We start from the raw sequence: 26,090 nt of genomic DNA, 5'->3' as shown, positions 1-26,090 counted from the left end.
TCTCGCCACCGCTCACTCTGTCATTAAACTGACAACAGATTACTCTGAGCCGCCAGAAGGGCATTCAAGTATGATGAAGGAGAGTAGGACCATCACTTTCCTGCTTCAATTTCGTCACAGCATCCGCCTGACCCTTAATCACAACCCATGGTGGTTTAAAGAAGTGGTCCATCTTCCAAGGTCTCTGTGTCTCCTAATCATTTAGCACTTTGTTGGGTGAATTGTCTCTGAGGAAGTGCAGCAGGTTGGCAATGAAAAAAATAAATGTGTGTCGGTTGCAGTGTGTCATGCAGCCTGGCCCCAGGGCCTGTCAGGGCCAATGCAGCACACAGCAAACACCAACCAAGCATCTTTTAAATAAAGCTCATGGAGAAACACTTAACCCATGATGTACAGACAGAGATGTAAAAAGTGTGTTTATTACACACAATCTTATGAGAATAATATGCACCTACATTATTTTATAATGTGGTTGACTATTCCCTCGTCATTGATGAGTTATCTTGTCAATTAAGAGAAAACATTTTTTTTTTTTTTGGTTATCTGTAATACCGCGATTATCCACTAGACTACACTAACCCAATTTATAAAAAAAAATGAAGCAACAAATAATTTATTAATTTTAAACTCTGTGTATGTTTTGATAATTATTTCTAAATCTGATCTCTAACAAAATTATTTCACAAATTTTTTTGCAGAAAAATACCCATATTTCTGAGTTTATAAGCATTAAAAAATGTAGGTAGGACAAAAGTTTTCCCCCCATATTGTTTGTTATTTTGTTTGTTTGTTGTTTGTTTGTTTGTTTGTTTGTTTGAAAACAGAGGGTCTGTTCTTTAATTTGATATATTTGTATGTTTATATATTTTTAGAATTTTCCTTGAAGGCATTTTATGAAACTTTTGTGAAAATCCAGCCCAGTCACACAAAATTACGTACCTATAGTGACATAATTTTTGGAATCTTTTTCATGATACTGTCACGAATTTCCGCGTTTTCCGTGATCGTACCACAAATTTCTGTTTATGTGTCATTGTCACGTATTGGTTTTGTCCTATTTTCTTACCATTTTCGCTTCAGTTTAGGGTTAGATTTACATAAAATGACATCCTTACACAAACCGAACTCTAACCCTAAAGCCAGGCGACAATGGTTTAAAATTTTGAAAATATAAAAAAATTAATAAAAAAAATAGTATAAATCAATACTTAAAGTGACATCCTAATGCAAACACTAAATCTAACCCTAAACCGAAGCGAAAATGGTTTGAAAATAGGAAAAGCAGTTGAGTAATCAATAGTTGACAATGAAACATAAACAGAAATTCGTGAAACGATCACGAAAAGACGTGGAAATTCGTGACAGTATCACAAAAAATATAAAAAAAATTACGTGACTATAGGTACATCATTTTGTGAGACAGGGTAGGAAAATAAAATAATAAATGCTGGTGGGCAACCTTTCAAAAAAAGGCTGGCGAGGAATAAGATCGCATTTGCACCTGTTGGAGTAAGGGGTGGGATTTCATTCATGCTTTTTTCGGATTACTTTTGTAAATTTCATGTTGTACAAATTCGCATAGCCACCACTTAAAGGTGCAATGTGTAAGATTAAGGAGTATCTATTGACAAAAATGCAATATAATATATGCTTGCAGTGGTGTGTAAAGATCTTACATCATAAACAAATATTTTTTATACCTTAAAAATTTGACGTTTTTATCTACATACAACACAGCTCTTCTTACATGGAAGTCGCCCCCATGTTTCTACAGTAGCCCTAAACTGGACAAATTCTTTTAGATGACAATGTGTTTATCCTTTAACCATTGCTTTACTATGCCTTTCAAAAAGGACGGGGGACCTTTGGACTGAGCCGTTGGTTACAATTCAGTCCCTTCACTAGATGCCACTAAAACTTCCTGACTGCACCTTTAAATAGGTCAATTTTCCTGTGAGATCAGGTTTTTTATTGAACAAATAAATGGATTGCCATCACTGTACCATTTTCTGCTAAGCAAAGAAAATAATGTGTTTTTTTCCCACATACACTCTAAGAAAGTATGTGTTCATTTTAACAAATTGTTTTGTGTTATCCTATGTAACACATTATGTGTTATTTTAAGAGTGTAGATTTGGGATTATGGCATTGTATCTCTTTGTGATTATGTAAGGAATGTGTGCTCTCATTTACTCAGAAAGAACGTGCTCTTTGTGTTTCTCATTCTCATTTTATTCCTTCCTTACAATCTTGGTTGTAAATGATTTATGCTTTTGGTCTCAAGAAATGTCCGCCCCAAACATGTCCTTCTTTGTGCAATTACTCTGCCCGGTCAAAGGCAAAACGATTGTATTTCAAGGTCACAGTCAACCAGCTGAGCTGACAGTTGGCAGCCAGTACAGAAAGACATTAATTTACTCTTCAGAATATCAGGAACCTGCCATGCCACCTGAACAAATGCTCTGTAATCACAGGCACCTTCTCTTCCCGGCAGATGATCCCGGCTGAGTTCAGAACTGTGAGGTTATTATTTTATAATGGTGCAGATGGCATGGTGGTGCATCTTTTATTTTGAACGTGTGCCTTTGAGAGTTTCAGTCATGTTGAAGCTCTGAGCTTAAAGGAATAGATGAACCAAAAATGAAACTTAGCTCATTATTTACTCACTTTCATGCTGTCGATGGTCCACTGAACAGTTGTCTCCAACACTTAACAAATAAACAGCAATGTTGTTGGCACCTTCATGCCACAAATTATATCTCTGTAGTAATGAGGATAAAGAAAGTGTGCACGAAAGTGAATCTAAAAGCTGAGGTGGAAGCTTTATCAAAAATGTAGACGATAATTTGATGGTGTCGGTGCTACAGTACAACCCATGGTAATGCATGTGTACGTGTGTGTATGTAGCAAGTCTTTTGCTTATTCATGCATGCATGTGACAATTTCATTAAACTTCATTGTCCGTCTATTTCCAAAGATGATCCCTCAAGCTTAATGAGATTAAATAAGTAGTTTTCTGTCTGTTACACAAATCCAGTAAAATGTAATAGCTGTGTGTGAGATAGTGAGAGCACAAATGAATGTCATGATGTGTCATAATCACTTGCTGAGCCCTGTCACAATCACAACACACCCTCCTTTTAGGTTTTGCGGGGAAGAACATGTCTGTTTGTGTTTGTTTAAGCCTGTAACGTTGCTCTGGGTCAACCCCAAATGTTTTTGATTTTATACGTGCACGTAATAAATTCATGTGCTAGAATTAACCAAAGTTTAAAAGCTGTTTTCTGTATATTTGATTTGGGGTGGGACATTGATTTAAATAAATGTGATATATACAATATAAACGTGCATGTATAAAGTAGGTTTTAGACAAAAAGAAAGATAAAATGGTAACACTTTATAACATTTCTAACACATTTGACCATTGTTAACAAATACAACCTTATTGCAAAGTGTAACCGAAAATGAATAGAAAACTCAAATATTAAAAAAATAGCGTGGTGGGTTAGATGCTTGTGATAGGTTGTAATTATTTTAATTTATTCAAATTAAAGTTGAATTGTTTTTAAGTGCATACAAGTCTGATTGAAGTACACTTGTCATTTAATTTTACAGCACTGACTGAATGGATGACTCTAATGTTATGTAAATGAAGCTGTGTAAGTCTCTCTCAGTGCATGTTTCTTTTTAATGAGCATTGTTTTGGTCACTGTTTGTTATTTTTTGCTTAAAGTATTGCATAAAACAGATGAACAATATGTCCAGTACTATGTAATATTTATGGGAATTATAATGTACCTAATGGGTGATATCTATTTACACTTTTACATGATTTAACTTTCCTAGAATCTTTATATCCCCAGGGTCTAGTAAGAAGTCTAGTAGTGATCTGTTCCGACAGATTTTGGGTCAGCATATCTGTAAATGCAATCCTGCAATAAAAAGTGCTTTATAAGCGTATATGTGTGATTTTAAGCACTATGTATCTGTAAATTAAAATGTAAATATTTAATTAAAATATTATGTAAAATATGGACGGTTTTAAGTGTGCATGCTCAAATGTTTGCAAGTTTGAAGTGGCTGTTTCAGGAGTGCGCATAAATGTTTTTAAATAAGTGCTTGGACGTAAGTTTGTGTGTGTGTATTCAGTCTCTGTTCTCTGTTAGATACAGTAGATGAAAGAAAGAGAGAAATTTGAAAGGTTTGCAGAAAGATCATTTTCCCAGAGGGGAGTTTCATCTGCTTCCTTTTAGTCCTTCACGCTGTGCGTTGCTGTTTAATTTTTTAAGTTAAAAAATAATTACTTGTTCCAATATTTACTTTCATTACGAACATTTGCATTAGTGGAATAGCTTTCTGGAAATGAAGTTGATATTGAACTCTAAAATCCTTTTGGCACTTTTTAGAAATTACAAAATCTGTTACTCGTATAAAACTTTTAAAGTCTTAGGTCTTTAAAAATTTATGTTTTTAACAAATGGTTTGTGAAGTGCTTAAAAGTGAAGGTTAGATTTAATTTAATTTATTGTTGAATTTAAATTACTTCAATGGGTAACACTTTAAATATTTAATATTCGCTTTAAAGTGAAATATTTAAGGTGAATAAACTTTTAAAAATTATTTCAATTTGTAATACTGCAAATGTTTTAGCTTTGCCAGTTTTAATCAGGCTAGAAAAACGTTACATTATACATTATTATTAGATAATATTTTTATAGTATAGGCAGTTTCCCACACAGGGTTAAGATTAAGCTATGATTAGGCCTTAGTTACAGTATTAGGGCATTTAAATTGTTTTTTACAAATATACTTTACAACATCTTGAAAAAAAACAAAAAAAACATTGAAAGATATGTCAGCACAAGTTGTTGTGCTTAAGTTGTATGCTTGCGTCCATAACCACTCGATTATGTTTTTTTTTTTAATTTTGAGGTTCTGATGCTGATAAAAGTTTCTGACACCAAAGTGTCATGGTAAACATCATCTGTATTCTGTAAGATTTACAGTGTTTGTAGATTTACTGTATAAAGGAAATGCATTACTGTATGTCTCCACTTGTGGTGCTTTGGTGTACTGCAAGGCTCCTGTCAGACCCTTTGATTTAAACTCACAATCTGTCAGTGCAGACATTGCACTATGCTCACCGGTTGGTTTAAAATCAAATCTTCATTGTCAAACCTCTGACTGTGTGATTTTAAATGCATACAGCAAATTGATTACAAGATCACTCACAGTCCGGCCAAGTATCTGTGTTTTCATCCGTCTCGGTCCACACCATCTGCTGGGATTTCAGCCACACATCTTTCATAATTCCCCCTGCACATGTGGCTGTAAGGAGTAAGCTCATCCCAGTCTCTCTTTGTAATCGCCTCTCAGCCCATTCATACACCAGAGATATTGAGCAGTCGCCAAAAACATGCATTTCATTATCATTTATTTATTTATCTTTTATTGAGGTCAATGGAGAAACACGTTCTCACACACAGTCTCATTGCATGGTACGTCTCATACAGTATGACGGGCAGATTAAACTGCACGCTGTCAAATCAAGTGAAAACAAGCACAGATATCAATAATACATTCAATTCAGGTCCTGGTAATGGCAAACACTAATACTTTTTTCCTTTGGCAGTAACCTTTAACTTAATCTAAATGCCTGCTGCACTTTGCTCACAGAACATTTGTTGAAGAAATTAATGATTTCGGTGCCGTGCGTATTTCTTTCTTTTTTTCCTTGGGAAAGTAATAAAGCCCAAAGTCATGAAATGTCATGAATGACATTTGATGTGGACAGCACGCAGTCACCCATTCACTTTGAATAATCCAAATTTGCCTCAACAGAATACACACAGTGTTTTTTTTTTTTAAGTTGTGCTTAACCTTGCTGTGCCTTCTGGAAGCTCATCTTTTTTGTTTTGTTTTTTTAGAAATGCATTTGGTCCATATAAACACCAAACACAACCAGTCAAGTATTTTGGACCTGTTACAGTATGTTTGGCACTAGAAATATTCACATGTTTGTTTGAGATGGAGTGTAAGGCAGGATTTTTGAATTGGCAATGGTTAACAGATACTGTTTATACAACATACACATACACAACAGACTTACATCAAATGTACAAAAACGTTCCTTAATAAATACAAGCCACCAATCAGAAAACGATTCACATCTATGGACTTGAAAGTTACTTCATTTAATTTAAATTTAAAATACAGTTGTTGAGATAAATATTTGGTCAATAATTATGCTTGGAAATCAGAAATAACCCTGAGTCATAGAATAAAAAAAATGTCAAGTGTCAAGTTTAAAGCATTTCCCATAATTCCTCTTTAAATGAGTGAACAGTGATTGTCTCAATAGTCATTCATTGTTATTAATGGCAGGTGAAGGTTTGCTCCTTATCCCATCCGTGACTGCCCTTGAAGTTTCAGTCCCAAACCGTCTGGGAATCCACACCGACGTCACAATTCGCTTGTACTCTTTACGAAAGTTCCTGTTCAGGAGTCCGTAAATGATGGCATTGAGGCAACTGTTGAAATAGGCCATAAAGTAGCTTACCACAAAAAGCCACTCTGGGATATGTGGAGCCATGGCCTCTGGGTCAATGGCCACCACGAGCCCGATCATATTCAGCGGAGCCCAACATATGGCAAATAAAACGAACACGACGAACATGGTGACAAAGTTGCGCAAGTCACTCGGCCTCAATCTTGACCGTTCCTCGCTCTTTACTTTCCGCCTCACTTGTATCACCAAAACGAAAATCCTCAGGTAACAGAAAGTAACTACGGCGATGGGCACCAGGAAGTGAACGACCACCACAACCACAGTGTAGGAACTGCTGACGGTCTGGGTGAAGGTACAGGAGTAAACCCGTGGATCGTAACTCAATGAACCCACGAAGAAGTTGGGAAGGATGGCCAAAACGGTGAGGGTCCAGATGAGGGCCACCAGCAGCAGCGTGTTACGGTAGCTGTAGAGACGACCGTAGACAAAACTGTGACAGATGTAGCAGTAGCGGTTGATGGCAATGCCGGTGATGTTGAAAACGGAGCCGATCACGCTCAGACCCATCAGGAAGCCGCTCACCTTGCACTGGGTGTCTCCCAGAGACCAGCCGTCGTGGAAGATGGCATACAACACCAGCGGATAGGGATAGAAAGCTACCACTAGGTCAGCGAAAGCCAAACTGACCACAAATACATTGCCTGTGATAAAAGACAAGAGGGAGAGATTATTATTATTATTATTGACTTAATGCATGAGTCATTAAAGGAAAACACCTCTATTTTTCAATATTTTACTATGTTCTTACCTCAACTTAGATGAATTAATACATACCTAACTTTATTTATTGCGTGCGCTTAATCTTTGTACAACGCGTCGTGAATGTGTTAGCATTTAGCCTAGCCCCATTCATTCCTTAGGATCCAAACAGGGATGAATTTAGAAGCCACCAAACACTTCCATGTTTTTCCCATTTAAAGACTGTTACGTGAGTAGTTACACAAGTAAGTATGGTGGCACAAAATAAAACGTGGTGAATTTTTTGAAGCGGATAAAAAATGAGAACTATATTTTATGGCGGAAGAGCACTTAGTTTGCAGTACTTCGACCTTGGGCACAGTAATATTGTAATAAAGTTATAAAGAGGTTGAAGTGCTGCAAACTAAGTGCTCTTCCGCAAAGTTTGGTGTCTTCTAAATTCATCCTTGTTTGGATCCTAAGGAATGAATGGGGCTAAATGCTAACACATTCACGACGCGCTGTACAAAGATTAAGCGCACACATTGAATAAAGATAGTGATGTATTCATTCATCTAAGTTGAGGTAAAAACATAGTAAAATGTTGAAAAACTGTGGTGTTTTCCTTTAAGTGCAGATCTGCTATTCTGTTTATGGGTTAGTGACAAAAATGGTTTGGCACAATGAGAAATTCAAAAATCTTTTTTAAAAACTTGTTTTAAAAGCATGCATCAGGTTTATTTTAATGCACATAGTGTGTTTTTGTTAATTTTATGCAATAAAAAATTACATTTGCACCAATTTTTATAAAAGTTACGACTGAATGGACCTGAAAATGTCAAATGGTGTAACCGCCAATTGCGCCAAAGAATGATAAATATTAAATATTTTATCCACCTTGATGGCATGTAAGCGTAATCAACATCTAAAAAAAATTATATATCATTTTATTAGTTATTTCTAATTGTAAATTTTTATGCGTTTTTGCAATATTTGTCCTGACATATGCTGAAAACAGCTTTTTTTAATAATCTGACAAATTATATAAAAATTTATGTTAAAAAAATCATATTATACTAAACTAAATTATTATATTTTATTCCACATGTTTTATGAATATTTTTTTTATTTTCAATTAAAAAATACTAGTTACACCAATTGATACACATCGGTTACACCACATTGACATTTTTGCAATTATCCCCCAAATATTCTTTCAAAATGAAATAAAACTAGAAATTTTAGACTTGGTCCTCAAAAAAGAGAATGTATGCAAGTAATCTGCAAATTTATTTTGAAATTTTAACCCTTTAACATTTAATTGAACCATACGCACTCAAAATAAATAACGTCACATCATTGACCCTTATAATACTGATAAATTGTCTACTGTATGTTAGTGTCCTTTGAGCCATATACTATTGTATAGTACATGTATACAGTATATGCTGCATGGTACAAATCCTCAATTTTTTTCTATGTCATGCACTAAAGTGAATTTCCGCCTGTTGTGGCATTGCAATTGACTGTGGTACACCAATAAACCATTTGAAATGACATTCTGAGAGGCAGAAAGAAAACAGGAGTGGGATAAAGCGAGAATGACAGAGATGAGGAAGGACACAGAAGGAATCGCATCGACTTCAAACGCATGATCCCCAGGGAGTGGGAAGCTTTTAATTACACAGCGACAGATGAAAACACATCTCTGTGTTAAACAATTCTCTTCAAGACTCTGCCCTCTCAGATTAATGTCATGCATGGTCTACTGCCCTAAAACTTCTGTAAGGTCCCACCAATCCATTTTCTCACATTAAACAGTCAACGTAATGTTTAGAGCCAATGTGAACTGAAGAATGTAATAAGCATAGAGCTCAGATTTCCTTTTAATTTCTAAATATCTGCAAACAAATAACTGCTTTGGATGCATGCACACAAAATAAGATTTGTCCAGATGTTAAACTTTTGAATTTTTTGTAATTCCCAGTGAAGATTTTAATCAATCGCATTACGAATGTTGGTGAACAGCTACAAACAGGCGCAGCTCTTATGCCCTGCGGCTTGTTAGACCTTAAAGCATTTTAACATTCAGTCAGCACTTTTCGGCCCTCCCAACCCAACAACTGCGGATGAAACATGATGACCCAAACCGCAAGGAGCTCTATTAATCCGATTATCCCACTGAAAGTGATGAAAACATTTCATGGGTTTTTCAGTCGGCATACAAATACAGACATGCTTTAATAAAACTCCCAGTCGAACAGAAAAAAACACCTCAAATACATTTTTGCCATTTCTCGGTGTAATATTAAAGAGATTATTACCGAATCTGCTCCTCTGTTCTTCACCATGGCCTTTAACAGTGATCCAACAAAAAACCTATCTCTTAACTTTCACAGCCTGACATGCTGAAATGACACTGACTTTCCAATTTTCTCTTCAGCTCTGTTCCCTTTTCTTGCTCAGAGAGTATGTGTAATGATGAACACCATTACTCTGACCTCTGTGAACCCAACATTTCTTCTTCTGGCTTTCTTTTTCCCTGGACTTTAATCCCCAGCCCCTATAATTCATCTGGAGATGTACTCAAGGTCACAGTGCTGTTGTGTTGAACGTGTTTTATATATAACTCACATGGGTTTTATGTTCACACATGAACAAACCAATGACTATCATTAGTATGCATGATACAATGTCTACATAATCCTCTTAAAGTTCATTTGGTTGATCATCAATGACTTTAACCTTTGGCCATTGTATCAGCTTCTGTATATAACTCTTCATCTCACACTATCAGGTCTTAAAAATAGCAAGAAAAAAATGACTTGTTTGTGATGACAGTGAGACAGTAATCTAGTCTGATATATTGTAATGTAATTAAGTGCATGTGACATATATATAAAACATAGATGCAGAGTAAGAGAGTAAACAACTCTTCAAATTACACCCATGCATATATAATTCACATTCAGCGGTCATGATTGCTCTCAATGGGATATGAATCCCATTCATGGAGACAAGAACAAGAGAATTTGAGAATTTGTCTTTGCCTTTTTCCTCAGTGATGACAGGGATGGTTAAGAAAAGCAGTCCGATTGTGAAGAAAGCACTGACAGCTGGGCAGAAACATGTATGTAGAGAGAGACTAGAGGGCAAAGCCTCTTATTTCATGTCCAAACTTCATTGCAAAAGCAGTGGAGAGGGTTACAATACCCTTGGGATACAGAATAAAACAAAACATGCATTCCCTGGTCAACTGTCAAACTCCCTATGCTCAAAAAAGTAGGAAGACAGCTGTAAAAACACAAACTTGCCTTATAGATCTTCTATAGGAATCCACAAAAGACTTCACAATGACCCAGTAATGAATTAGGATAAAGGAATTTCTTCATCTATTCTGAATCTTTATCTACAGGGAATGTTTGGAATAGATGACCACATAAAGTCGACAACTTATAGTGCAAGGCTTCATACAAAGGGCTATTTGAGCTTTTCACAAACAAAGAAATCAATACTGTGATTAATTATTTATCACAAAAAGAATAAAATAATAAAACTGTAGGGGTTTGGTAATAAATATAATTAAAACCATGTAACCTTGGGAGAAGTAAAAGTCTGTAGACCTATGTAACACGTAGCTAAATCATCAGAAATTCATGCAGTCCTTTATGAGCAACTCTACTGATCCGTGCAAATCCTGCTTGTTTTTTTTCAGACAGCTGCCTGAGACTTTAGGCATTAACTTAACGCTCTATGCGGTGCCGAAATCAAATCCCAGTCTTGTTATATGGTGAATGATAGCAAAAAATCACATCCGTGTAGCCGATGTCATAGTCAAACGTTAAAAAGGGATTAATAAGAAGAAGTTTAATAAAATGTGACAGTTATGGGATCGTTTCCGGTGTGATTAAATGAATGAACAAATGCAATTGGTTTTATTTCATATGACCCACACCAGATATCAAAACACATCAGATAAGCCAAATTGACTGTCTTAGGGTGGAATAAGGTTTTTATACTACTTATAGACACAATGTAAACTACGGAGCCCCCAAGGGGAGATGGAGCAAAAATTAAATAAAGTTTAGTTTCATGTGCTCACGCGAAACCTTCATGTGCAGAATTTTTTTTTAAAGTTTAGTTTTGCGTGCTCACGTGAAGCTATCGCATGAGCACGTGAAACTATCGCGTGGCCACATGAAACTCATGTGCTCACGTGAAACTTTCATGTGCTCACGCGAAACTTTCATGTGCTCACGCAAAACTTTCATGTGCTTACGCGAAACCTTCATGTGCTCATGTGAAACTTTCATGTGCTCACGCGAAACTTTCATGTGCTCACGCGAAACCTTCATGTGCAGAAATTTTTTTAAAGTTTAGTTTTGCGTGCTCACGTGAGGCTATCGCACGCTCATGCAAAACTTTCATGTGCTCACGCGAAACTTTCATGGGCTTACGCGAAACCTTCATGTGCTCACGTGAAACTTTCATGTGCTCACGCGAAACTTTCATGTGCTCACGCGAAACCTTCATGTGCAGAAATTTTTTTAAAGTTTCGTTTTGCGTGCTCACGTGAGGCTATCGCACGAGCACGTGAAACTATCGCGTGCTCACGTGAAACTTTCATGTGCTCACGGGAAATTTTCATGTGCTCACTCGAAACTTTCATGTGCTTACGCGAAACCTTCATGTGCTCACGTGAAACTTTCATGTGCTCACGCAAAACTTTCATGTGCTTACGCGAAACCTTCATGTGCTCATGTGAAACTTTCATGTGCTCACGCAAAACTTTCATGTGCTTACGCGAAACCTTCATGTGCTCATGTGAAACTTTCATGTGCTCACGCGAAACTTTCATGTGCTCACGCGAAACCTTCATGTGCAGAAATTTTTTTAAAGTTTAGTTTTGCGTGCTCACGTGAGGCTATCGCACGAGCACGTGAAACTATCGCGTGCTCACGCAAAACTTTCATGTGCTCACGCGAAACTTTCATGGGCTTACGCGAAACCTTCATGTGCTCACGTGAAACTTTCATGTGCTCACGCGAAACTTTCATGTGCTCACGCGAAACCTTCATGTGCAGAAATTTTTTTAAAGTTTAGTTTTGCGTGCTCACGTGAGGCTATCGCACGAGCACGTGAAACTATCGCGTGCTCACGTGAAACTTTCATGTGCTCACGGGAAATTTTCATGTGCTCACTCGAAACTTTCATGTGCTTACGCGAAACCTTCATGTGCTCACGTGAAACTTTCATGTGCTCACGCGAAACTTTCATGTGCTTAAAGTTTTTTCAACTTAAATTTTCATACTTAACATTTTTGAAAATATGCTCATTTTCCAGCTCCCTTAGAGTTAAACATTTGTTTTTTAACGTTTTGGAATCCATTCAGCTAATCTCCGGGTCTGGCGGTACCACTTTTAGCATAGCTTAGCATAATCCATTGAATCCGATTAGACCATTAGCATCGCGCTCAAAAATAACCAAAGAGTTTCGATATTTTTCCTATTTAAAACTTGACTCTTCTGTAGTTGCATCGTGTACTAAGACCGACGAAAAATTTAAAGTTGCGATTTTCAAGGCAGATATAGCTAGGAACTATACTATCATTCCGGCATAATAATCAAGGACTTTGCTGCCGTGACATGGCTGCAGGAGGCGCAATGATTTTACGCAGCAGCAGAAAATAGTCCCCTTAGTATCTTTCAATAGCGGGGGACTATTTTCGGGCACTGCGTAATATCATTGCACACAGCTTTATGCTTTTCTTTAAAAAAAAACCTAAATAAGTGAAAACTAGTGAAGATTCTTCTCCATCAAAGTAAAACTTTTCGGTATGGCCTTTTCTTAAAGAGTTAAAGGTGATCTATGTGTAATTAGATGGAAATGAACTTTTGATGGAAGCTCAGAGCCTCACCGAGCGTGTCTTACGGTTCACCTAGAGCTCAGTCCTACAAGTATAATTACTAATGGAGGAGGGTGACCTTGTGGAAATTCACAGCAGCCAAATTTATGTGCTCATTAGCACAGCATCTTCACTCCCAGTCATAACTGATAAAAGCTGCAACTACACGGGGACCCCGCCGCTACATATGATTAAAAACCAAGAAAGAAAAATAATGAATGCAGAATACGGAGAACTTAAAATGAATTCCAAATCATGCTGTGGACTCAGCAGCTTACTTGATTCAATCTTTAACCAATTAATCACAATGACATTACTTTTTTTATAATTATCTTTAATCCTTTTTTTATTGATTTAGGTTTTCTTTTTTTTGTAATATATTGTTTTGTACTCTGAGTACACTGTCCAAATAGCTGTTCAAAAAGTACACCTTTACACATAAAAAGTTCACATTAGTACCCCAGAGGTACATTAAGGGTACTAAATGAATACATATCTGTACTTAAATGATACATAATGACCTTTTTAAAGTGTACTGTCCCAGTGACAGCTTGGGACCATTTCTTTCTTTTTTTTCTAACAAAGTTCAAACACGAAGGACCATGAGGACTGGTGAAGCTGAGACAGATACAATTTTATACATTTATTAAAATATGCAGCAGGTAGAAAGCATTGTGTCAAGCCAAAAGCGGATAAACACTTCAGTTCTTTAGAAGATGTTATATTCACAAGGTTATTTATTTCACACCGGCTAAAATATGGAAATCACACTATTGTTGCAGATGTTTAGATGTTGCAACAAGAGTTTGGTGATGTTAAAACATTCTGTAATGTTTGTGTATCAATCCTTCGGGATATGAGAAGTGGCAATGATAAAAATTTTGGACTGAGGCCCGAATAGAGCACCAGGGGGAAAATCTCAAATAGCCAAAACTCTCAGTGGCACAAAATGACAAGCACGATGACAGTGGCCTTGAGCCATAGCAGTTTGGTACGGGTACCCACCCTCCCTCTGAAAAAAGTGCATGTTGTTTTGTCATCTCTTTAATGCCTTTTCTGCATAAATATATGGCGTATTATGTTTTTACAGCATATGCAATTGTGGGAACTGTCGTGTCCCAGTTAAACCAAATAAAGATTAAATATTGAGGCATTTTTTACAAAAGTATTACTATAGAAATATTAAACTAAGTAATAATTTGGTTGCATAGCAAAAAAAGTTACAAAACATTTGAAAAATAAAACTCAATTATGCCAGAGGGCCACACAACATTTGACAGAAATAAATATCTCTTCAATTATTAAAAACAACAAACAAATCAAACGATGAGAAAGTAAGGACCAGTTTGACAGATGCTACAGAGACTACACATAAAAAGTATAAGTACTGCATGTGCTTTACAGACAGAAGAATATGAACCTTCAAACCATTTGCCATCTGTGCCGCCTACCCTTATGAAACTCACTATGGGCTCTGTGTCCCTTCTAACCAAAGAGTATTACATCATCATTCTGTGCCTGTGCAAAATATCAACATAACATTTGATTCTCTCAATGTAAATCAGAAAAGTCATGGAATAATGTATATAAAAAAATCTCAGATTATGTTATGTAACTTCAAACAGGCACATGAACAAAACATCTGAAACATTCAGCTTTGGTTCAATATGCTTCACAATGATAAGCTTGAGCTGAATCTAAAGACTATAGATTTTTATTTTGCATCGTGTTAAAAAAGCATTAAAGGGTTTAAAATGCTTTAGGCAGTCAATCTTTGATCAGATCAAATTTTGTCTTCATGAATTTCAGATTCGGTGCCTAAGTTCCCAATAATCAAATACTTTAAGTCTGAAGCTTTGCATTCTTATCTCTAAGGGGTAGCTGGTGAATTACATTAAACCAATGTGATCAAATCCTGCCCATGTAAGCAAGAATAAATGGATATAGTAAATCGTGACATTCAGTAACTTTCTTTGCCGTTTCTCTGGTTTGTGAAATTATAAGGGATGAGTTTGAAGATCATGGTGATGCCTCACACTCGCTGTTCTGGGTTTTGCTGTTTTATCTTCTGCTGAGGTGGAGACAGCATGTAGAATTGACGAAAAGAATTTGCATAGATAGCAAAGTAAACTTTGCAAAGCAGCACAACCTCTCGGCATGAATTCAGTTCAGTATTATTTAACATTGAGATGTATCTATGACAGAGTTTGCAATACAAGATTCTCAGTAAATGCACAACTGATAAACTGAATGCTTTGAAATGCAAGACCTTTGGTTGAAACTATCTGCAGAAAGATAAATACTAAGACGTCGTTTGGGAATCGGAGATGCTACCGTTACGTTGGACAGAAACAGAAAGCACTGACTTATTTTTGACTTATTTAAATCCAAGCATCTTTGAAGAAGTTTAAAGGAGGTAGTGCTCACAGAGAACAGACAGTCCGAGACAAACAGTTGGTGCTGTGAAACGATCATCAAGTAAAGTTAAAAGTGATTCCAAACTCAGTCTACTATTTGAACCTGCAGTTGAGTGAAACTGGAACTGAATGTAAAAAAGGTACAAACGTTGTCACTAAGATGGTACTTTTCAAAAGATCCCAATATGTACTATTTAGGTATGTTATCAGTGTATACCTCTAGGGTACCAATGTGTTAATTTAAGGTACCAATACAGGTGTATACCTTTTATACTTTTTTGAAAGGTACAGCCCCAATGAAAACTTTTGTGCCTTCTTGCACCTTATTTTCTGAGAGGGTAGAAAGGGAAAGAAAAGTGTGAGATGAAATATAAGACATCAACAAAGTTCTATTACACTTGTGAATTTATTTGTGACAGACTGCTGACTGTAGGTTAGCTAAGCTGAATGGATTCAATAGCACAATATGATCTTTCATGTGGGATGGCATGCAAGTAATCTTACATAGAGACCTGGGGTGTTTTAGTTATTGCTCTCGGTATTACACTAACAGAAGGCATTGCAAATCATGGAACAAATTAAGACAAATTATCTTTAGCATACTTGCACATTGCAACCCTATTTGTCTTGTATTTAAATTAACATCTTAGCTCACGCACCTGTGCACTGATGTCTTTAAAATTGCCTAAAATCTGTCCCTCAAGGGCAGACCCGACTGCAAACTTTGATGTTTATAAAACTGCCCTATAAGGAGGTTTTTCAGGCCTTAGAAAACAGCAGGTGGGCTGCTTGCTCCCTCTCAATATGAGAGGATTGCTACCTTCAGCAATGTACCCCAAACTACTTTTCTCAAATCTCTCTCAAATCTGTCTTTTAAACGATCACGTGTATTTGTGGCAAACGTGACTTTATCTGTAAAATTCATAATCTAATTTTGGGATTAGGAGCATCAAATTTTGACTTTAACAAGTGTTTTAATTCACATTGCTTGTTATGTTTTGCACCATCATTAAAGTTATATTTTTACAAATGACTTGGCTATAGGTTTTTACCAGCCTGATCTCACAAGCATTCGTACATATTTTCCAAATTGGCTAATTTGTATGAATTCATAAGAAGGTAATGGTGCAAAATTTACGATTCTCATGAAAAGAACATCAACAAAACCTATCCCCTAAACCCGCACCTAACCCCAATGTCACAGGGATCAAGGCAAATCGTACAAAAACATACAGATGTGGTCATATGAATTAATAAAAATTAGGCAACCAGTAAAATATGTACAAATTCTCGTAAGAAAGCGTTGGTTTTTACAGGCAAAGTTCACATATAATGAATTTGTATTGTTGCTGTCCATGGTGCTGAATTTGCTCAACCGAATGCAATGAGCCAAATAATGAACTTTTATGTTTGTCTTTGAGGACACATGAGTTACATTGTGCCAGTGGGAATGTTTCTCTGAAGGCTTCTGCTCAGACTCTATTTCTTCCTTCATCCTAAGCCGCTTAATGTCAGACATTAGCCACCCATTTTCTGTGCCACTGTTAATTCTTTCCATGTGTGCGATGTGTCTGTCTGCGTGACAGCAAAGGTGTTCCACATCCAGCTATGTTTTGGAGACAGGTGGTGAGGAAAGAGTACAGATAGTTATTCTACACCTCCACTGGTCTCAACAGTTGAGACGAGAATATGAAAGCGAAACACACATACACTCAGAGAAAGAGGGAAAAAGAAAAAACACCTTATATGGAAAGCTGGACAGATGTTAAAGGCTTTGACAGCTCTGCGAATGGACACTGACCTGATTCAGCTTTAATCAAGCACAGCCCCGTGGCCAAGGAAAAGCAAGAGTGGACAAAATCCCCCTCGACGCAAACAGAGCAAGCATCAAACTGAATATTTCCTGTCAACTTTCTTAAAGGGACAGACCACATTCAAATGAAAATCAGTGATTCATTACAGAAAATTTGTTATTGCTCTTTTTCATGCATTGAAAGTTTGTTAAATACGATCTATTGTGTTTACTACATTAGTGCCCATACTGGTGCCAGGCGATGCCAAGAAACTTCTCCTTAATGTATTGATATCATCTGTGCGCTAATTGTGCATTTGTCAGATAAATAAATGTAAATTTTGGATAAATTGGTGAGTAAGGGAGGATGAAAAAAGTTCACATATTTCATTTAAAGGGAGACACCACTTTTTTTTATAAAATATGCTCATTTTCCAGCTTATAGTGCACTAGTGCAACCATACGTTCCGACTAGGGCCCTTAGATCTAGCACTGACAATCTGCTCGTCGTACCCAGGTTCAAACTCTCAACTCTGGGTGGTAGGGCTTTTAGTGTTGCAGGCCCTACAGCATGAAATAAGCTGCCACCTAATCTTCGTGCGTCCGACAACCTCCAGACCTTTAAAAAACAACTTAAAACCCATCTATTCACAATGTTCAATAAATAACTCAGTTTTCTCTGTTCAACACTTTTCTTCTTTACTTTATTTCTATATTCCATCAAAATGTATGTTTGGTTATATGTTATTTGCTTTCTTGATTTATGTTGATCAGTGTTTCCTTGTCTCCCTCTGCCTGCTGCTTGTTTGTCTGTCATAATAAGCAATTGGCCTGTATATCTGTCTTATTATTTGTATTCTGCCCACATTGTGAAGCGACCTTGGGTTCTTGAAAGGCGCTATAAAAAATTAACATATAATTATTATTATTATTATTATTATTATTATTATTATTATAGAAGAGTCAAGGAAAAATATTGAAACTCTTTGGTTATTTTTATGCGCGATGCTCATTTTGCAGCTCCCCTAGAGTTAAATATTTGATTCTTACCGTTTTATAATCCATTTAGCTGATTCCTAGGTCTGGCGCTACCACTTTTAGCATAGCATAGCTTTTAGCATAATTCATAGAATCTGATTAGTCCATTAGCATCGCGCATAAAAAATAACCAAAGAGTTTCAATATTTTTCCTTGACTCTTCTATAAGCTGGAAAATGAGCATATTTTCAAAAAAAGTGGAGTGTCCCTTTAAGCGAACATGCATTTTGATTGGTAGCGATGGTCAAATGCCATTTCATGATGACACGTGCAACCGAATATTTCCGGTAATAGATTGTAATAAGCTTCCTGGGCCGGGTTTCCCAAAAGCATCGTAAGGCTAAGTAGATAGTAAAACATTTGTACGAATCATCTTAGAATTACGGGCCGTTTCCCAAAAGCTTCGTAACTTAAGTAGCACTTGAAATTAATTTTAGATATACGAGTGCTCTGGAGTAATCGTTCATTCATAAGTGCATCATAAGACAACAGAGTTACAAGGTCACCTGCAGGACAACCAGCAAATTGCACTCCTGCAATGACGATAATGTAATGTTTTAAATGTATATTTATTTATTTATTGGGTTCTTCTTTGTTTAAATTACTTTAATATAATATATTTAAAATTCAAATGAGAAATCAAATTTAAATGACTAAACATAAATAAATAAAAAAGGAAAACGTATTTGGTACAATTTTGGTAAAAGTTGGTACTAGCAAATTGATAAATTGTTCCTAGCAATTGCTGCTATAATTCATCTACAGTAAAAAAAACATTTTTGAAGGAAAATAGCATCTGATTAAAGAAACCATATAAATATTTACGGTACAATGCAATAATCCAAAATAATAAATAAACAGATAATAAACAACAACAAATAATAATAATGATCTAAACTATGACATAAAATGCAAAAGGCATTTTGCAATGGATGAGTCCTAACTAAATATGGAAAAGAATATTTTACTATCCACATATTATTAAAACATTTAACAAAAATCATTGAACAATAATGAAAAATATTATAAAAAATATTAGTGCACATTGGCTGAAGATCATTAACCTAAACAAGCTTCTGCTACAAATTCGAATCATTCTATTGGTTCAATCGTTATCGGGAAACCCAGCCCTGGTCATGTTAAAGGGCACATATTATGCACATTTATGTAATGAAAATTTCATGTGCCCCAAATGTGAAGTTTTAGCTCAAAATATCCAATAGATCATTTATTATAGCATGTTCAAAATGCCCCTATTTTGGTGGGAGAAAAGCAAGCTGGTTTCGTGTGTGTACCTTTAAATGCAAATGAGCTACTGCTCCCAACCACCTGACCAAAAGAGACTGATTCCTGTGAATACAGTCTGAGACAATTGTATCCCACTATTGAGATATGGCAGACAGCGTCCAACTCACTAAGGGCGGACATGGTAATGCAGGACTTTCAGTCAGTAGCTGTGGGCAGGGCTTGTTCAGTGTGACATCACATTAACAAGAGAATCAAAAATGAGACTGCTTTGGGTTAACGGGGATAAAAAAGAAGGAGCGGGTGAATTTTTTTCATTGTAGGACAGTTGTGTTCAAACACTGCCAACACGTATATGTCTTCTTCTTATTATTCCTTTACACTATTCCAGCATCTACAGCTATATTCATGGCACAACAAGTTAATCCATACACAAGTTTGCCTAACTTGCATGTTTTTGGCCTGTAGGAGGAAACCGGAGTACCCGGTGTAAACCTGTGATGATTCATGATTCAAACTCCAAACAGAAAGGCCACCCTAGCCGGGACTCAAACCGGTGACCTTCTTGCTATGAGGCAACAGTGCTACCCACTGAGCCACTTTGCCAACAATAGCATAATAGATGCCAATTAAAAGACTTGGAAGTTCTTAGTCAAAACCTATAACATACAGATAATACCATAGGAGTCACTGTTATTAAATGACACTCATCTTTCCCCTCATTTCAAACACACTACGCCGTGTCTTGGTCTGATTTAAAGGAAACTGTAGACTACACAGTCCCAAACACAACACAGAAACACTCTATCGTCTCCTGTGGCTTGCAAAGACATCTTCACCACATGCAGACATATTTCAATACTCCCAAACATGTGCTGATGGTCTCTCTGACTGCTCAAACATTCACACTGCGGTGGCAGCCCGAGACCAACCTACACGACCAAGGGCCCTGCCAGAAATCTGACAGCATAAGGACTTCACTTGGCATTCACTCCCCTTCCTAGAAACATGATTGCATAACCACACATGGGACAGTGAATGGGAAAGTCGCCAAGGACACTGGTGGTCACGGTTTTTACTTCAAGCGACAGCTACAGCGTATAAGCAATTATAAATTTGAACCGGACATGGAGTAAAATGTGCTCCTCAACAATCTCCTACATAGATAATAGAAAAGATATGGTGAAGGGGAAGAAATAGGGGTATCATTCTTATCATACAGTCATTTATACTCGTCCGCCCATAAGAATGGGAGTCATTATTGTGAAGGATTGATGGTATGAAAGGAGAAAGATTTTTACAACCTTTATATTCGTACCTCGTACCTCGTGTATTTGATGTGGGGTTGTGGGAACATACATTACCACTTCCTATGAGACCTTTTTGTAAAATCATCTCCTACTATCATCATCTTTATCATTCCCCATCTAGTTACTCTAGTTAACATGGCATGCACCACAAAATATCTCCTCCTCCATTTGTTTCCTGTACTTTAGTGCCTCTGCGGGACATTGTTATTGTTTGTGGCAGATGCTGGATTGGCTGTTAATGATAGAGGGCTGACACATTAAGGAATGAATTTTTCTACTTCACACTCAATATTCGAAAAGATAGCAACGGTTGCCACAGCCATGAGCCATCATGGGGAAACCAAGTACGAAATCTAACAGTATACCTATTCGATCTTATGAGCCATTGATGCCCCCCATACCCGCCCCCCAGCTGTGTCTGAATATCTCTGGAGGGGGAGGCACAGAGTCAAGAGTGTCTATCAGAAAGAGGGTGGTATAAGATAGTGAGCGTGCCTTTGAAGCAGACAGGTCTGCCTCTTGCTCAATGCGAGAGAGCTCAAGCTTTGAAGTCTGTTGTGTGAGCGCTCTACACACTTACACCCCTGCAGATGCACAAACTGTCAAGAGGTTTTGATTACAGCCCCAGACTTCACCGCGTCAGCAGTATGTGTTGCCACCTCACAATGCGTACATACATTGTCACAAGAGTGCTATTGAAGTGCTGAAATCTTTCTCAGCCTATTTTTTCTCTCCTTTAAATCACTCAATATTGAGCACTGTAAGCCCAATTGTAACATTTCAACAGCTGTTTAATTTTTATAATAACAAACAGGGAAAAGGATCAAGAGGAAATCATGCTATTTTAAAGAAAGCAGGTAATGTGTTTATGTAGTAGGGGGTAATTTGAGAAGCGCAGTTCAATTTAAATGTCAATTTTGAGATGGATAAAACTGCAAATTAATCCTTTTTCAATTTAAAAAGGAATGTAAATTGGCTCTGAAGGGTGCCAGATTTGCAATGATGTGCAGGTCCAATTATACCAAACTTCTGTGGAAAGTCTTTGAAGCCCATACTGCTGAGAGCAATAAGCTGCTGTAAATTTTTGATGACATGGTCAAGGTGAAGTAAAGCTTTTCTTAACGCCAGCCAAAGCTCGACAGATTTACAGTGTGTTGGTGGACCAGATACAGGTGAGATTTCTTTCTTTGTTGTATTGTAGTTTTCACTGTCATTGATAAGCAACAATGCACCAAAACAAATTCCTTGTACACTGTCAGAAAAAAATTGTCAAAATATGTACCCTGGGGCGGTACCCTTTCAAAAAGTACAGCTTTGGACATAAAGATATAATATTGGTACCTAACATGTACATATTGGTACCAAATGTATACTTATCTGTGACTAATGGTACAGATTAGGACCTTTTAAACCCATGATATCTAAAAACAAACAGTGCTAAATAGCACTAAAAGAGATTCTTGGCTCGTAATCATAGAGGAACCATTTTAATCACCTGTAAAGCACCTACAGTATGAAGAACCATATGGGGGTCATATAGCACCACTAAAGCAGCACATATGCTTCTATATAGCACCTATATGGTGCTACACAGGTACTTCAGGTGCTACACCGGTACTTCATCTGTGCCATATGGCACTAAAAATGATTCCTCTATGATTACGAGCGAAGAACCACTTTTAAAACTATTTAGTATTGTTTTTTTGTTAGAGTGTACTTTGCAATAAAGTTGATTGTGATTTACCAAATGAATTGACTTTATTCTGAATGCTTTTAGATTTTTATAGTGTTAGTAAGTGTGTGCACTTACTAGTTTTTATTTAAATAAAAAGTTACATGCCAAGTCACTATGAGTTTATCTAACAGTAAACTATAGTGGAGTATGTTAAAGCATATAAAAAAAACATATAATGTACACTTAAGGTAGCATGTCAAAGAACATTGTTAAAGTCAAAGGGACCAATAAAAGTATTTTTTTACTATTCATTCACTGTACTGTATCTCCATTCAATACTAGCAACTAAATGAATGGCACGTGAAGTGCTTTATATAGTGCAAGAACATTGTGCGTAATCATAAAAATGATTTCTCACCAGCATTTCTTAGTTTACGATTCCTGAACACCGAAATGATGACTAACAGGTTACCGAAAACATCCACCACAGTAGTGAAGATCAGCACGCTGGCCAGCACCGCGACCGCCCAGGCAGGGCGCGCGCTCGAGTCCAACGCGCGACCGACGTGCCCTAATTCTGTGCTGTTCGTCAGGACGGCGATGTGCTCCGGCATGCCGGTTTTCAAAACGTATTCACAAAACCTGTGGACATGAACAGCAACTCAAACGGAGTATATTACATATGCGAACATTGGTATCAAATGATCACTAGGTTTGGTATGATGCATACTTGTAAAAAGCGACAGAAGTTTGAAACAGTTGGTGAACAACGAGTCCTTGTTGCCTCTGCGCGCCTGGCATCACTCCTCTCTCCAAAGACACGAGATGGATCCCATCCCAACATCTTCTCAGCCTCCCAAACTCATTTCTGTGTAGTTTCTGCCCTTGTCTAGCCAGAAGGTGTGCCTTTTCTCTCATTCACCGTAAAACTGGTACGGAACAGGACGAACCTGGCGCCGTATTGCCCCATGGCGACCCTCTCCAAGTTAACGCAGCTGCTCTGAATTTTAAATCCAATGTCGTATCGGAAGGAAATTCGGCAATATGATTGGCTCCAGTTTAAAAGAGAGACAAATGACGGTGGGAGTTGTCAACAACGTGTGTGCGCCAAGAACGCGCTCATACTACTAAGAAGCGCACGGCGCGCAGAGGTTATACAGAAGGGACGTGGTTACACTTCACGTGTTATTGTCACTGGAGAACCAGTAGGGGGATTTAGGGTATCTGTGACATTGTTGGCTCTGTTCAGTCAAGATTGTTTAATCAAGGTTGTACGTGATTATCTTTATGTAATATATTTCCAAAAGACTTAACCGCTGCCTTTACAAAAATTAATCAATGCCATCAATCCAAAATGGTTACTAAACTTAATTTTCTTAAGGGTGTCCCAGTAAACTAATATGTTATCTTATCCAGACAGTTGATCCTGCTTCACGTTAAAAGTACGGCGCGCACAGTGTGTGATTCCAATTGATTCCCACGTGTTGCTTCAACAATTGGTTCTCGGCAGTGTTTAAAGCAGCAGGTTTCCAAGCGCATAATACAATACCATTTCTCTCTATTTGTTTTCCTTTTTCATCGATTTTAAAATATAACTAGCTTACTTTCCACGTGTGTTCAAACATCTAGCGCGCCCCTGGAAGCCAGAACTAACGAATGGGATGCGGTTAGATGTGGGTGAACACTGTCACATTGGTTTAATAATTAATGTTTTCTTATCTCCATCTCAAGAACCCACTGAAATGGAAACGGTTGCATAAGATGTTTGAAAAAAGAATGAATGAATAAAATAAGCCACACAATGGCATTTGATAGTGCATCCTTCATTTTCAAGATATATATTTTGTTTAAAATGTGTGTAACAATTGATATAAATATAAGACACTATCATCCTGAAATTGAAAAAATTTTAAACAAATGAAAGTTTTTTATAAAGTATAAAAATGTTTTAGATTTGCACAGTTTCTAAATCAAAAACAGCCAAATTTGTGACATTGACAATGTTGACAAAGCTAGGTTCCTTATTTTTAAATCACACTGGGATACCAGTAATCATCAGGGATATTTATTCTGAACTAGATCGATGTGCAAAAAACATGCAAAACATTTCGAAAATCTTTCCATGATTAAGTTTATTTGATTAAACCAATCCTAATTATATTAGTAAAATGATATTGGAGAGAAATGTATATAATTATTCCACTTGATACGAAAAGATTCTTACCCACTTGAGTCTTTTGGAAAATATCCTCAGGGTATTTTTCTTCATTCACAACAATGCACCACAAACATTTCGAAATGTGACAGCTTGCCAAGAAGTAATTTCAAATAAAATGTGGGAAAACCGAAAGAAACTGGTTGTGATGGAATCGTGTTCAAATCCTGACAGGCTTTGAAATGCAAAAAGCAGACAGGCGTAATTTGTGTTATACATGCCATATTTTATATAATCCATATATGGTTTTCCTGCAAACTTGAATAATCTAGATGATTAAACTCTCTTGACACTGTTTGTGGTGTTCTCTGGTACATGAGGCTCTGTTACAAAACCTAATGAGTTGGTAGAATAATTTAAGCCATCATCTCACCTCCAGACCGGAAGGAGTGCGTTGATTTGTTTCATATAGGGAGGTTGTGTTCACACATTGCCAACACACATATGTGCAAACTACTATTAATATCTAGACTATCAGAAAAAAAGTAAAAAAAAGTCCCTAGCTGTCACGTTGTGGTACCCTTTAATAGTACACCTTAGCACCTAAAGAGTTCCTATTAGTATTTTAAAGGTACCTATTGGTACCAATGTGTAAGGGTACATACAGTATTAGGACCTTTTTACTTCTGACAGCTAGGGACAATTTTTGACCAATTTTCATGCGTATACAAAACAGTTGAATCTAATCAAAACTGACCTTTACCCAAAAATGATATGTGGTATGTAAGCTAATGCCTATTAAAGTAGCATTAGCTTAAAACAAGGGCAAATTCTATTATATGCAATTGTCCTGCATGCTTTACGTCAGGGGCTCAATCTGTATGACAGCTGAGATGTAAAGCACTCCAAATTGGTCACTTAAAAGGTTTAATTTCAATTAGGGTGTTGGCAGACAGTAAAGCAATTCAGTACGTTCTGGAAAGGAGCCGAAGTATATGCTTACAATAGACATGAGCTCAGAATCGAGGTGCCTTTGATGCGAGCAAGAGTTTGTAGGACATTCAAAAGTGACACTAATAAACTGCCATGGATTTACAGATAGCCTGACCGAACAGGAGGATACGGTGGGGTGGAGGATCGGTATTATTGTGTAGTATGTGAATGTAAAACCCAATATGGTACGCAGCCAATAAGAGTACAATAACTGTTTTTTATAATAAACTGCTTTTCAGTTTTGCTCCACACTTTGTGTCACTTTGTGAATGTGTATATCCTGTCATAGAAAAAGACTTTATTATTAAACACGT

At 36.9% G+C, this 26,090-nt stretch overlaps 1 protein-coding gene across 1 annotated transcript; it reads right to left on the bottom strand.

Moving 5' to 3' along the window:
• Positions 1-5,491: 5,491 nt before the first annotated feature.
• Positions 5,492-23,715, bottom strand: mtnr1bb (melatonin receptor 1Bb). Its single transcript, XM_065290792.1, has 3 exons — positions 23,359-23,715; positions 23,047-23,270; positions 5,492-7,209 (listed from the first exon to the last, which is right to left on the bottom strand). Exons 1-3 carry the CDS (start codon positions 23,544-23,546, stop codon positions 6,362-6,364), a joined length of 1,260 nt encoding a protein of 419 aa, XP_065146864.1. The 5' UTR covers positions 23,547-23,715; the 3' UTR covers positions 5,492-6,361.
• Positions 23,716-26,090: the final 2,375 nt, after the last annotated feature.

This window comes from Paramisgurnus dabryanus, chromosome 10, assembly GCF_030506205.2.
Source record: "Paramisgurnus dabryanus chromosome 10, PD_genome_1.1, whole genome shotgun sequence".
In the NCBI taxonomy this organism is placed as follows: domain Eukaryota; kingdom Metazoa; phylum Chordata; class Actinopteri; order Cypriniformes; family Cobitidae; genus Paramisgurnus; species Paramisgurnus dabryanus.
This window is presented reverse-complemented; position numbering and strand designations above follow the sequence as displayed.

Coding starts and splice junctions, on each gene's coding strand:
- mtnr1bb (XM_065290792.1), bottom strand. CDS start 23,546: ATGAGAGAAAAGGCACACCTTCTGGCTAGACAAGGGCAGAAACTACAC. Junction 23,271..23,358: donor ACTTCTGTCGCTTTTTACAA/GTATGCATCATA, acceptor TCATGTCCACAG/GTTTTGTGAATACGTTTTGA. Junction 7,210..23,046: donor TCGTAAACTAAGAAATGCTG/GTGAGAAATCAT, acceptor CTTTTATCACAG/GCAATGTATTTGTGGTCAGT.